This window comes from Mytilus californianus, unplaced genomic scaffold, assembly GCF_021869535.1.
Source record: "Mytilus californianus isolate M0D057914Y unplaced genomic scaffold, xbMytCali1.0.p SCAF_8, whole genome shotgun sequence".
Classification (NCBI taxonomy): domain Eukaryota; kingdom Metazoa; phylum Mollusca; class Bivalvia; order Mytilida; family Mytilidae; genus Mytilus; species Mytilus californianus.
The window spans coordinates 112370636-112383858 of NW_026262734.1; the positions used below are offsets into that span (position 1 = coordinate 112370636).

General features: G+C 31.8%; 1 protein-coding gene across 1 annotated transcript; it reads left to right on the forward strand.

The window, feature by feature from the left end:
- Window positions 1-2370: 2370 nt before the first annotated feature.
- LOC127710832 (zinc finger protein 431-like) lies at window positions 2371-12387 on the forward strand. The gene is made up of 3 exons (XM_052216793.1): window positions 2371-2437; window positions 4901-5039; window positions 5505-12387. The coding sequence occupies exon 3, from the start codon at window positions 5698-5700 to the stop codon at window positions 8383-8385; it is 2688 nt and encodes an 895-aa protein (XP_052072753.1). The 5' UTR covers window positions 2371-2437; window positions 4901-5039; window positions 5505-5697; the 3' UTR covers window positions 8386-12387.
- The last annotated feature ends 836 nt before the right edge of the window (window positions 12388-13223 follow it).

The following is a 13223-nucleotide window of genomic DNA, read 5'->3' on the forward strand; positions in this document are numbered from 1 at the left end:
TCACGCCATTATTTTGTTTGATCTGTGGTGTTTAACGCCACTTTCAGCACTCTTGGCTGTATCAGTATTTATTGGTGGAGGTAAAGGAGTGCCCCGGAGAGAACCACATACCTTCGATAGGAAAACTGGCAAGCATAGTCACTTTAGATTGGAGTCTAACACACCTACCATGAAAATGATGAGAGGGATTCGAACTCAACAAGTGCCAGTGATCGCTGCAGATAAGCTACTTAGACCACTCGACCCCTCACTAGTATTTTTTTAAATTACAAGAAATCAAGAATGACTGGCTACTGGGCTGGTGAAACCCTCGGGAATCATTCTTGATTTCTTGTAATTCAGAAAAACATTAGTTTTTCTTCCAGTTAACATTACATACACTACAGTCTGCAGTTAAAGTTGTTTAAACATTTATTAGATTCATAAACCATCCTGGATTTTTACCAAACTTAGAGAGAAGCTTCTTACAATCAAAAGATAGTATCTAAAGGAAAATTTTTTTTAAATTTTTCCCAATTTTTGTTTAGCCTGCGACTAACAGCAAAAGTAGGCCAGACACTAGGTTCCGCGGAACCCTAACGAATTTTTAACCTTTTTTTTTTAACGAAAAGTGAAATTATCAATGTGAATTTTAGCAACAGAAATTTTAAATATTGAATAAGAAATTTTAATAAAATCAAGACGGCACAATATAAAAAATATCATGTAAATTGAAATACAGCACTAAAAGTCTTGAAAGTTAATTCAAATGTTTAATAATTGTAAATGTGACTTGTGCACCAATGAACGTATGTGATTGGCTCTTGTTATACCGGCCCCTTACTGAACGTATGTGATTGGCTCTTGATATACCGGCCCCTTACTGAACGTATGTGATTGGCTCATGATATACCGGCCCCTTGTACCAGGTTGTTCATAAAATTGCAATAGGAATTGTTCCTTTTCTTCGTCTTGAATAGACTGAAGAGCAGATTCATCGATACTTCTTAATATAGAGTGGGGTGCTCATTTTCGCCATAATTTTCCATGTTTTCTGCAGTTTATGTTCAGACCTTTAAGTTTTTGAAGTATACTGATATTTCTGTATGAAGATAACATCAAAAGCAAAATATTCTTAGCTTGAAAACATGTTTCTCTGAAAAAATTCATCTGAAAAGTTAGATTAAAGGCTTTTTGAAATCTCCTGATGTTTTGTCATAGGGGGACACATATTCGCCGTTTTTACACATCTATTTAAAATGAAATAACTGCAGCTTTACACAATATTTATCAAATCAATTTTATTATAGATGAATAGCAGACATTTCAAAGGTGAAAAGAACTGAAATTTAGGGCAATCAGTCAAAGAATTACTAAGAAATACTTCTTTGAAATCTTTTTTTTCATTCAGGAAATTGGCCGAAAATTGTTGTCAATTTTTCGGTTCTTTGCGGTAAGTGCCGAATTTTTTTCTAAGTTTAAAAAATAATCATATTTGTTATAAAAATATAATTTACCGGCATATTTCTTCCATTTCAGCAATTCTTTGAAGTTTCTACACCTCAAAATCATAAAACGGCGAAATTGTGTCCCCGGCGAATATGTGCGCCCCTCTCTATATGTTGTTTGTAATTTGAAATTTTCCAGAAACCGAAAATGGCCGGGTGACGTAAGTTAACGTTAGCCCTCACGATATCCGACTTTTTTTCCTCTGTCTGTTTCAGCAATATTTATTCCATAACTAACCAAATTGTAAATCGTAAATGCAAACAACTTAAGCATTAACCCAGCATAAATTATTGTTGACGGTTTTAGTTTGGTGGTCCGAGGGGCAGAATTTCATTCAACCAGGTAAGTTTTCACTAAAATAGTCTCTCTATAAAATACAGTTCAACGGATTAATCCTGTGCTGAAATGAGCTATAATATCTACGCTTAAATGTCCCTTAGTAGATTAAAATTTTCGCTAAAATGTCCTGCGCCCATGGGGAGAGGGTCTCTTTTTATAAATATATAAAGGTATATACAGACGTGCCGCTGGTATGGGTAACTTTTTTGGAATATCAAATATATCAATGGGGTAAAATAACAATGGGTAGACATTTATGATCATATTGTTTAATAGTCCCAGGCAAAATGAAGGTAATGAAAATTATAAACTTTTAACTTTAAATAGAAATTAATAATGAATGCCACGGATGAACATGCGGCAACAATTGAATATTAATAAATTTATTTCAATTTATCAAGGATTTGTATAGTGACTAAATCCTTGAATGTATATAACAAATAATTAATATTATGTTCTTTTTTAGTTTTAAAATAACAGGCCTCAATATTCCGGTGGTGCCTGTCCGTAATTAGTTTCGTCTATTTTCATTCAGTATTGATTTCCGGTTGCTAATTTTGCAAACAATATTTCTTTGTATTGACAGTCCAGCTATGTTTTCACAATATTGGTGATTTAATGATTAACATTACTTTATGGTCATATATATATCTCATTTACACTTGATAGCGTTCATCTTTGAAAGCCTCAAAGGCTGATTAAAATTTCTGACGATTTTTTACTTTCAGAGTTTATCTTGTCTGAACACTATAAATCCCTATAGATTGAACACAATACAGACACTTGGCTTGTTTTCTTATTTAATATTGAGAATTTGACTTAGTGCTCCAGCTTGAAGCGAAAGAGGCATGGTCATCCATACTAGTGTCATGGATATGACCGATTGGGGAAGATTATTTATGGGTATTATCATGATTATACACCAAAACAGGCATCAATTTTCAGTGATACTGATAAAAGTTATTAAATTTGGATTTCAAGATATTTGCTGTCATGGCCCAAACATTCAGGTACATTTTGTAAATAACGAAATTTTGGCCCCAAAAGACCATAACTTTAAATATCATCTTGGTCATGTTGGTAAATTTTTAAAGCCTTCAAAAAGTCAGATTTTTGGAGCCCATTATCTATGTATTTAGTTCTCATTTGAACTATGGTCTTCAAGGAAAAAATGTTGCCCTTTATATATGAATGTTTGCGCTTTGACATCCATTATGATGAAATTATGAAATGTAAAATTCAATTTTTTATCACTGTAGATTGATACCCGATTTTGGGTATAATACCCATAAATGGGGATAGTACCATTTATGAGGATCTTCCCCAATCTGTATGAGGCAGGTGTTACCTGTGAAAGAGAAGGGCATCTGTATAATAAGTAGTGTCATTTTTGTTCAACATTGTACAATCCATTTTTTTCTGTATTTTAAAATAAATTGATTCTATTTCACAATTTACATACATATGAAATTGTAATAGGACCCTTCACGGTTAGTTCGGCCATATTGGATAGGGGGCAGATTTTTTTGAAAGAGGTGGAAATAGTACATGTAGTATGAAAGTATGGGAAATCCTATGCATGTTTCCAAGCAACTCCTCTGTTTTAAAGATGTTTTCCCGTATTTTTCACACCATTTTTACCTCCATTATGAAAATCTGCCCCCTATCCAATATGGCCGAACTAACCATGAAGGGGCCTATTGTTACCATGGTTACCACCATTTAATTTACATGTAGGCAGCATTCTGTTATCTATGGAAGCCCATTAATAAGGACCTCCCAAAAATATAATTTGAATTCGATATCAAGAATTAAAATCGTTATAAGGAATTGTAGAATTCATCATGTTCATTATCACAGATTAAATACGTTATCACAAATATATGGAATTAGTTATAACAGTTTTTGTAATTCGTTATAATCTTTTTGTAATTCGTAATAACGGATTATATTCGTTATCACATTTTTTTATAATTTGTGATAAGGGATTAGGAATGTGATGTCGATTTGTTTAATTCATTATTGCGAATATGTATAGTTTGTTATCAAAGTTTTTTTTCTAATTTGTGATTACAGATTAAGTTCGTTATCACAGATTTTTGTAATTCGTGATAAGGGTTTAAAATCCTTATTATAAATTGTATAATTTGTAATGACGGATTAAATTTGTGATTATGCATTAACGATGTATAATTCATTATTACAATATATGTATATTAATTTTAATGGATCCGTTATCATGAATTAAAAAAAAAATATTTCTACGAATTCGTGATAACAAATTTAATCTATTATAATGATTTATACATTTCGTTGTTACAATTTTAATCCGTTATCACGAATTCCAAAAAATTGTGTTAACAAATTTAATTTGTAATTACAAATTACAAAAACTGTTATAATTTGTGATAACGATTTAAATTCCTGGTCTCAAAATCAAATATATATTTTTAGGAGGTCCTAAATGGGCTTCCGTAATGATCAACAAGTCAGCTGCCCCAAGAAGAAAAAAACTGGAAAGAAATATGCAGATGTGAAAGAGAAAGAAATACAAAGTTAACAATTTAGGATTCACAAGTATATTGATTTTTTAACCATGTTAACTGTAATGATTTTTTTTATGAACAAAATATATTTCATTGTTGACATGGACTTATTAGAACACTTTATTTTAGCTCCTCAGTGTTTATAATGATGTTTGATGATCGATCTAAAATAACTATGAATATGATTAACGACAACAAAAGCATTCTTTACTGTATAAATTCCTGCACTAAAAAGAAACATATTAATTGCATAAAACAAAAGTTTCATAATAAAAATCTGTCTTTTGAAGTAGGAGATTAAAATCTGATTTGCAGTGCCACTGTGTAGTGCCTATATACATGATATAGCCTAGGACAAGTATGACGGATTGTCATGATTATAAAGATGTTGTAGGGAGAAGATTTAAAGTCATTTAAATGCTGATATTATGTTGTACAACAATCTGGACTGTTGTTTTAGATTAGAACTGTGTAAATCTAACATATAAAAGTATCATGATGTTATTATTATAATTATTTTATTACAGAGTTGACTGGAGTATAGACATTTTGTCATCCCAGGACTTAATTGATGTACCCTTGCTAAAGTTATGAAAGTTGGGCTATGCAGAAAGTAGGATATATAATTATGCAGCTTTGAAGATCCTTGCAACAACTCTCTGGGAGGTCAGTTGCCAGGCCAAAATTTCTGTCCCTATCCAACATCAACAACGTTATAAGCAAAAAGCGATAAACAGATTAGCAATGTCTTTCAAACTTGAGTATGTTTCTGGGACACATTGTAGCTAAGAAACACCCGATCGTTTGAAAAACCATCGGTAATCTATAAGTATTTTGTGTCTCAGACTCTTGTTTTTATAATAAGATCAGAAGATTTAAATGTCCCACATGTGACCAAGGCTTTATTTTTATACGCCCGTTTACGGGACGTATTATTTATTCTATTCTCAAAACTCTCATGCTAAGGTAAAATTAATTTACATTTAACTAAGAATTAATTGGTAAGCTAAAAGAGATTTAGATCAGAGTTTTTTTATTTTACATTTTAATGTTGAATTATGGTATACTGTCATGACTGTTGTTAACTTTTAAACAACTGTAAACTAATTGATAATCTGTTGCAATTTTCAGACTGAACAACAGAGAATACTGGATAAATGCAACAAATTTAAGATAATGTGGAAACTGTTATAGGCTATGTACAATGTATACCTGAATTGATTCTGGTGGAAATTTTTTAAGAAGCTTTAAATCAGAACCAGAGACATCCCTGTATCTTACAGCTAACTGATAAACAGAAGTTTGTGAGTTGCTTTTACGCAGCATGGAAGAAAATTTGTCTGCAGGTGAAGTACATGTACCAGTAACACAAAATAGTTTAGTCCTTGTAAAACAAAGTCTTGGCTCTTACAGCGAAAACAGAGAAATTGTTTTGGAAAAAAACACAGACAATACAACAGAGTCAAAGAAAGACATTGTTGATATATTTAAATCTAAGAAAACACACTTGATAAAACAGCAGAAGAAATCAGTAAACGGTAAAACTGTAGAAATATTCCAGTGTGGTATCTGCCACAAAACATTTAATGTAAAGAAATATTTAAAATGTCATCTATTAACTCACACTGGAATTAAAAAATTTAAATGTGAAATTTGTAGTAAGAGGTTTCTTCGAAAAGTCCAGCTCTTAAGTCATCAAAATGTACATAAAGATGGAAAACCGTTCTTTTGTGAAGTCTGTAACCAAGGTTACAGCAGTAAAAGTTATTTAAAAGCACACCTTAGAATTCATAATGGTGAACGTCCTTATCAGTGTGAAATATGTCCAAAGAGATTCACACTACGAGAAACACTCAAAGAACATGTCAGAATTCATACTGGAGAAAAACTTAGCACATGTAGTGTGTGTAATAAAGAATTTAACGACCATCGTAGACTTCGTTTACACATGAAAATACACATAGGAGATAAAAAGTACAAATGTCCAACGTGTGGTAAAGGATTTATTTTCAATTCTAGTCTCAAAACACACATTCTTATTCATAATGAGGAAAAAGCTTTTACATGTGAAACTTGTAAGAAGTCATTCAAAACAAAAAATCAACTTAGGAATCACATGGTTACTCACAGCACTGAGAAAGCATTTAGATGTGAAATATGTGGACAGGAGTTTGCTCGAAAATCATATTTAGAAAGACACAGTCGAATACATACTGGTGAAAAACCATATAGGTGTGAAGAGTGTGCAAAAGAATTTTCCACCAATACACATCTTAGACGACATGAGAGAATCCATTTGAATATCCGACCCCATTCATGTGAAATATGTGGGAAAAGTTTTGCAGAAAACTGTAAACTACAAGAACATTTTTTGACTCATACAATTACAGGCAAGAAGCCTTATGAATGTCAGTATTGTGGAAAAGAATTATTGACAAAGCAGACGCTACAAAAACATGAAAAACTTCACACAGAAACAGACGTGAAGGAGTTTGAGTGTAAAATTTGTCAGAAAAAATTTAGACGTGAAGTGGACCTTGAAATTCATTCTAGAATTCACACAAATATACGTCCATATAAATGTGACTTGTGTGATAGGACATTCATTCAGAAAGGTCACTTACAGAGTCATTTGAAAACTCATGCAAATTTAAAGCCATATAAATGTGAAATTTGTCACCAATGTTATCGAACAAATGAAAGTTTGCAGACGCATATAAAAAGACATCAAGGTGTTAAACAGTTCTTTTGTAAAATTTGCGACAAAACCTTTGTTGCAAAATGTGAATTAATTCAACACTTACGAACACACACAGATGAGAAACCTTACCAATGTGAAATTTGTAAGAAATCGTTCCGTTCAAATAATTCTCTTAAGCAACATACAAGGTCACACAAAGGTGAAAAAGAAGTGAAATGTACAGTTTGTGGGAAGGAGTTTAGTCAAAAAGGGTATCTCAAACTACATATGAAATTACATGAACAAGATCAGCCTTTCTATTGCGAAATGTGCGGTAAAAGGTTTAATTTTAAGAATCGTCTACAAAAACACATGGAAATGCATCTTGGGATAAAGCCGTATAATTGTGACAAATGTAGTGCTGGGTATACAAGGAAGGAGTACTTGGTCACACACATGAAAACACATGATGTGACTGAAGGTGAATATGCAGACAAAAGTACATTCCCATCTGAAAATACTGCTTCTAAACATACAAAAATGGGTGCATACACATCAAAAGATGGAAAAATTAAGAAAAATAAAAAATCAATTACAACTGATCATTCAATTAAAAATGGTGCGCGAAATTCATCCACTGCAGAGAAAGAAGTTACTGATCCTTCAGTAATCACAAATCACATTCAAGAGGCTATAAATTCTGTTATAAACAGTTCCCTTCAAGCATCTAATTTGAAAAAGGGGGGTGGAAGATCAGGAAGTAGGAAAAAAAAAAGTTTAAAAATAAGTTTAAAGGCAAAGAGGAAAGAAAAATCTACAAAAATTAGACAAAGAAAGGATAACCCTGATTCATGTACATCAAGAAATGAAATTTCAACACTTAGTAAAGAATTAGAGAACTTAGAAAGGGAACCAGAAATTGCAGATGATGTACAACTACAAGTAATGAAAGAGCAAGAGACAACTGAATCAACAGCTCTTTCAACAGAATTAACTAAATCACAGTATCCAGGATCATATCAAACTGTAGGAGCAAGTGTTGACAGGGAAAACAGTCTACAAGATTTTAAAATTGAAGTAAATGATGATTTTGTTAATGGAACTGATAATCCTAATGATCAGTCTTTGCTTAGTGTTTCAGATAATGCCTTCGGTGGAAATAATGCTTGTGAAAAAATGTTAAAATCATACAGTGATAGTTCAGCAGATATTGTGGGAAAAGATGTCAGTTTGCCTTGTGTTAAAACTGAACCTATTGAAAGTCTTGATTATTTACAAAATGAGACCTTTTCTGTTGAAATCAATCCCTTTTATAATAATGAGATTGTGTAATCTCTCATTCATGTAGAAATTTTATTTAATAAGCTAAGTTAAGGGATCACACCTCCTCTACCCCTTAATTTTTAGCCCCCTCTTAGATTTACAGCACTTCTCTTGATTTTTGAGGTCATATGCAATAGGAATAAGTTTTGAAATATTTCTTAATCATGTTAATCAGTGTAATTTTCTTGATTTTGCAAGTCTATATAAAAATGTACATGACCTATAGTTGTTAATTTCTGTGTCAATTGTTCTCTTGTGGAGAGTTGTCTCATTGGCAATCATACCACATCTTCTTATTTTTATATGATATTTATTTTTTATTTTTATTGTCATAAAATTAAGATGCATACCCTTTCATGTTTGTTGTGTCTTTGTACTTTTGAATTTTAGAGAATTGCAAAAGGATATATATATAAACAAAATAATATATTTTAATATGTTTAATGGATTACGTAAGATAAATATTTTGTTAGCTGCATTCTTGAACATTTTTCTGTGGTGATCCCTGTCAGATTAGTTTCATATTTAATTTCATATAACTTTGGACAGCAAATCTGCAAAAAAGGGCACCTCAGAACCAGAGAAAACAATCACATTTTTGTCTTAAATATATGAAGGAGGAATATTTTGTCATAATTGTTGCTGACCTGAATAAAAAAAAAGCAATTTACCATATATGTAAAATATGTATGCTCCAAGTATATTTTCATTTTTCATGTTTCTAGCTCTAGGGAAAAGTGATTTTAGATCATTTTCTTCATGTCCTTTATATTTTTCCTCTTTTTTATGAAAGTTGGAAATTACGAAACTTAAACATTTAATGTTTTACATCTGTGCAATAACTTCAATGAATTTTGTGTTTATGAAGAGGATTATACATGTTATGTCTTTTTTCATGATTTTACTGAAATGTTTTATATTTTACACCATAAAACAAATATGTGTTAACCTGTTTTTCTTTCAAGTGTTCAATTCTGTTTTGATATTATCATGATTATCAAGCATGTCAAAAGTGTTTTTAAAAAAATGTAAGGTGTATAAAAATAAGAAGTTGAAATTGATATTGAACTTTAAGACATCTATTCATGTATTGTCTATCATTTTGTCTTAACTTTTTTAAAATTGTTTAATTTTCTCTGAGCATTATTGGTTTTAACACCCAAAAAAAATGGTTGTCTTGTTGAGTTATAGCTCTTGGTAAAATTTTAATTGATATGACCTGTTACAAACATGACAAAGGAATTAGTTAACATGTAATTAAGTGTATGGTTTTAAGAATTGTGTGATAGATCATAGTTTTAACTGTAGTTTTTGTATAAACCTCACAAATTTTATATATAGATACATGTAGATTTTTTTCTTCATTTTCAGTCTCAAGAGTAAAATTTCATTGCAAATCAAAATATTTCTGAATTTGGTCATCATTTTATCATGTTTATGTGTTTGAAATTTTTAAATCTAAAGAAAATAATATATATTAATCATAATTCATTGTTTATTTTTTTTTTGCAATTTGTTTGTTGTTGAGGATGTTGAGTATATATATATATGAATGCACAGATAAGGAGAAGTGGCAGGTTAAACATGTTTGAAGGTGCCAACCCTCCCCTAACCTGAGACAACAGTGTTTGGTCCAATCACCATGGTCACTCAACATCAAAAATATTTGTAAGATCTCTGACTTGCTTTTCTATTTTTTTTTTTAACAGATATGTTTTTTAATCCCTGTCTATGAAAAGTGTGTCACTACTAATCTATCATTCTGCCTCTGAAGGACTGAAACAGGTGAGGCTATGAGTCATCACCAGGCACTGTACATGTTAATCAAGTGTTTTGGTATCTATTTACCTACTTTTTATCTTTCATTATATTTTCCCCCTTGATAATTGATATTACTTTAACTAACAAAAGTTCTATTTGATTTATTGTGTTTAGAGACCTCTTTATGCCAGTTTTCTCCCTATTACTCATCTGGCATATGGTTTTCCAGTCTGCATCTGTCCTTTAGGCTTTCCCATATCATGATAAAGTTTTGGTTTAGGATGTATTGCCATCATGGATGAAGATGTGGTCACATCAACTTTGAATATAGTTTGCATGTTCATATGATGTGAACTTTTTATAATATAGGCCAAATTGAATGACCATGCATGATGTCAAGGGACATATATTCTTGTTGGTAATGTAACAAGTCAGGAGCCTGTTGTTCAGTGGTTGTCGTTGGTTCATGTCTGTCATATTTGTTTTTCGTAAATTATTTTGTTATTAATTACAATTAGGCCATTAGTTTTCTCAATTGAATTATTTTATAATTTTCATGTCCAGGCCTTTTATAGCCGACTATACAGTATGGGTGGTTCTCATTGTTGAAAGCCATACAGTTGCCTATAATTGCTTACATCCACTTCATTTGAACTTGGGTGGATAGTTGCCTTATTGGCAATCATACCACATCTCCTTATTTTTATATTAACAGTTAATTTGATATATGTACAATGTAGGTATAGGAAGTGTTCCAATCTGGTCAGTTCTGTCCCGGGACCTTGTGGGGTTTGGTAGGCGACCAAAATAAATATCCTATAGCAATTATGTAATCACCTGACCAGCTCATTTTCATTCAGGTAATATCATTTTCTAAAAAATTTAACGGTCACAATGAAAACAAAGAGTTATTCAGGATTTTGAAAATCGTATATCCCTATTTGTTTAATTACTTTGTTTTATATACTGTAGAGACAGAAATTTTTGTGATTGTTGGACAATAAACAAAAATAAGATATTATTTATTATGATTTTCGGAAATGCTGCATATAAAAATAATGCTTTCAAAATTTCAACTGCAATTTTTTTTTATATATTTGAAAAACTTGTCCCTTTTTAATTTTTATATGACCGCAAAACACTTTGCAGTCGTATATTGGTATCACGACGTTGTCGGCGTCGTTGTCAGCATCGTCCGAAGACATTTGGTTTCCGAACAATAACTTTAGTAAATGTAAATAGAAATCTATGAAATTTAAACACAAGGTTTATAACCACAAAAGGAAGGTTGGGATTGATTTTGGGGGTTATAGTCCTAACAGTTTAGGAATAAGGGGCCACAAAGGGGCCCAAATAAGCATTTTTCTAGTTTCCAGACAATAACTTGTTGAACGGTTTATGGATCTCTCTGAAATTATACCACAAGTTTCCATATTACAAAGGGATGGTTAGAGTTGGCTTTGGGGGGTTATGGCTCAAACCGTTTAGGAATTAGGGGCGAAAAAGGGGGAAAACAAGGGTTTCCTGGTAAATGGAAAAAAAAAGTACAATGTTATGTTTGAATTACCTCCCTTACACTGCTTTTTAATTATGTATAAAGAAATGTTTATTGTCTTGAGGTGATTAGCTGTCAATTTATTTTTAGAAGTTACTATTTAAAAATGCTGAATGAAGGAATATTAATTTTAGCCATGATTATGTATGTCATTTTCTATTTTAAGACTTTTATGATGTATTTAAATGGGTAATTATGGTTGCAAACTCCATTGGAAATTTGAATTGAGATTATGAACATATCTTTTTTTGCCAAAAAAAGGGAGGGGGGTGGGGGTAAAAAAAAATTTTTTTTTTTTGGAGGGGGTCAATTCGCAACAGCATAGTGTATTGCACAAAAGCATAATATAACCAGTTCTAAGTTCTTTGACTACAGTTATTCTGTGTCAGAAACCTATTATGTGTCAAATATTTAATTACATTCCAAATTCAGACCTGTATCAAGCGGGAATATTGTGTCCATTTTTGCCCCAACTGTTCAGGGTTGTACCTATGCGGTTGTATCCAGCTGCGCTCGGCGAAGCAATTTTTGCTATTATAAAAACATGGAAATATTTTGTGAATTTCCAATATTCTGTCTTTATGCTATTTATTGGGCAACATAAGGCATGTTAGTGTGTGTAATTGTACTTTCATTGTTCTTAAATTTGTACATGTATAATTACAAAATAATATATAAATGTTGTTGAATATCAATCAATCGTGTTGAATTGACTTAATGTTTAATTTCAAATATCATCTTGCAACATAACTGTTACTGTAAGAGAAATCTAGAGGCTGAGATTACTCTTAGCGAGAGGACAACCCAGAGATAAAAGTAGCCAAGATATATCTAGAGGCTGAAATTACTCTCAGCTAGAGGACAACCCAAAGATAAAAGTAGCCAAGAGATATCTAGAGGCTGAGATTACTCTCAGCTAGAGGACAACCCAAAGATAAAAGTAGCCAAGATATATCTAGAGACTGAAATTACTCTCAGCTAGAGGACAACCCAAAGATAAAAGTAGCCAAGATATATCTAGAGGCTGAAATTACTCTCAGCTAGAGGACAACCCAAAGATAAAAGTAGCCAAGATATATCTAGAGGCTGAGATTACTCTCAGCTAGAGCACAACCCATAGTCTTCAACAACAGACAGCTGTTCATACAATATTGCAAACTCTATATCATTCCTAGTCTATTAAATAAAGTTAAGAATTAATTGAACACAGACTACCACAGATCTGCATTCAAGACCAAATAATCCAAACAACAAAACACTTTAAAATGATTCTTAAGACAACTACTAGGGAATTCTTCGCTTAGGATAGGCACATTTATATGTTGGAATATGAATTCATTTAACATCAATATGCAGTCGTCCTCATATGTCTGATATATTTGACACTGGTTGTAGCACATCATTCAATAAAATGGGGGAGGGTTGAGATCTCACAAAACATGTTTAATCCCGCCCTTCCATAGTCAGGAACCTCTGGCCTTAGTTAGTCTTGTATGTTGTTTTTTTTTAATTTTGGTACATTTATATGTTT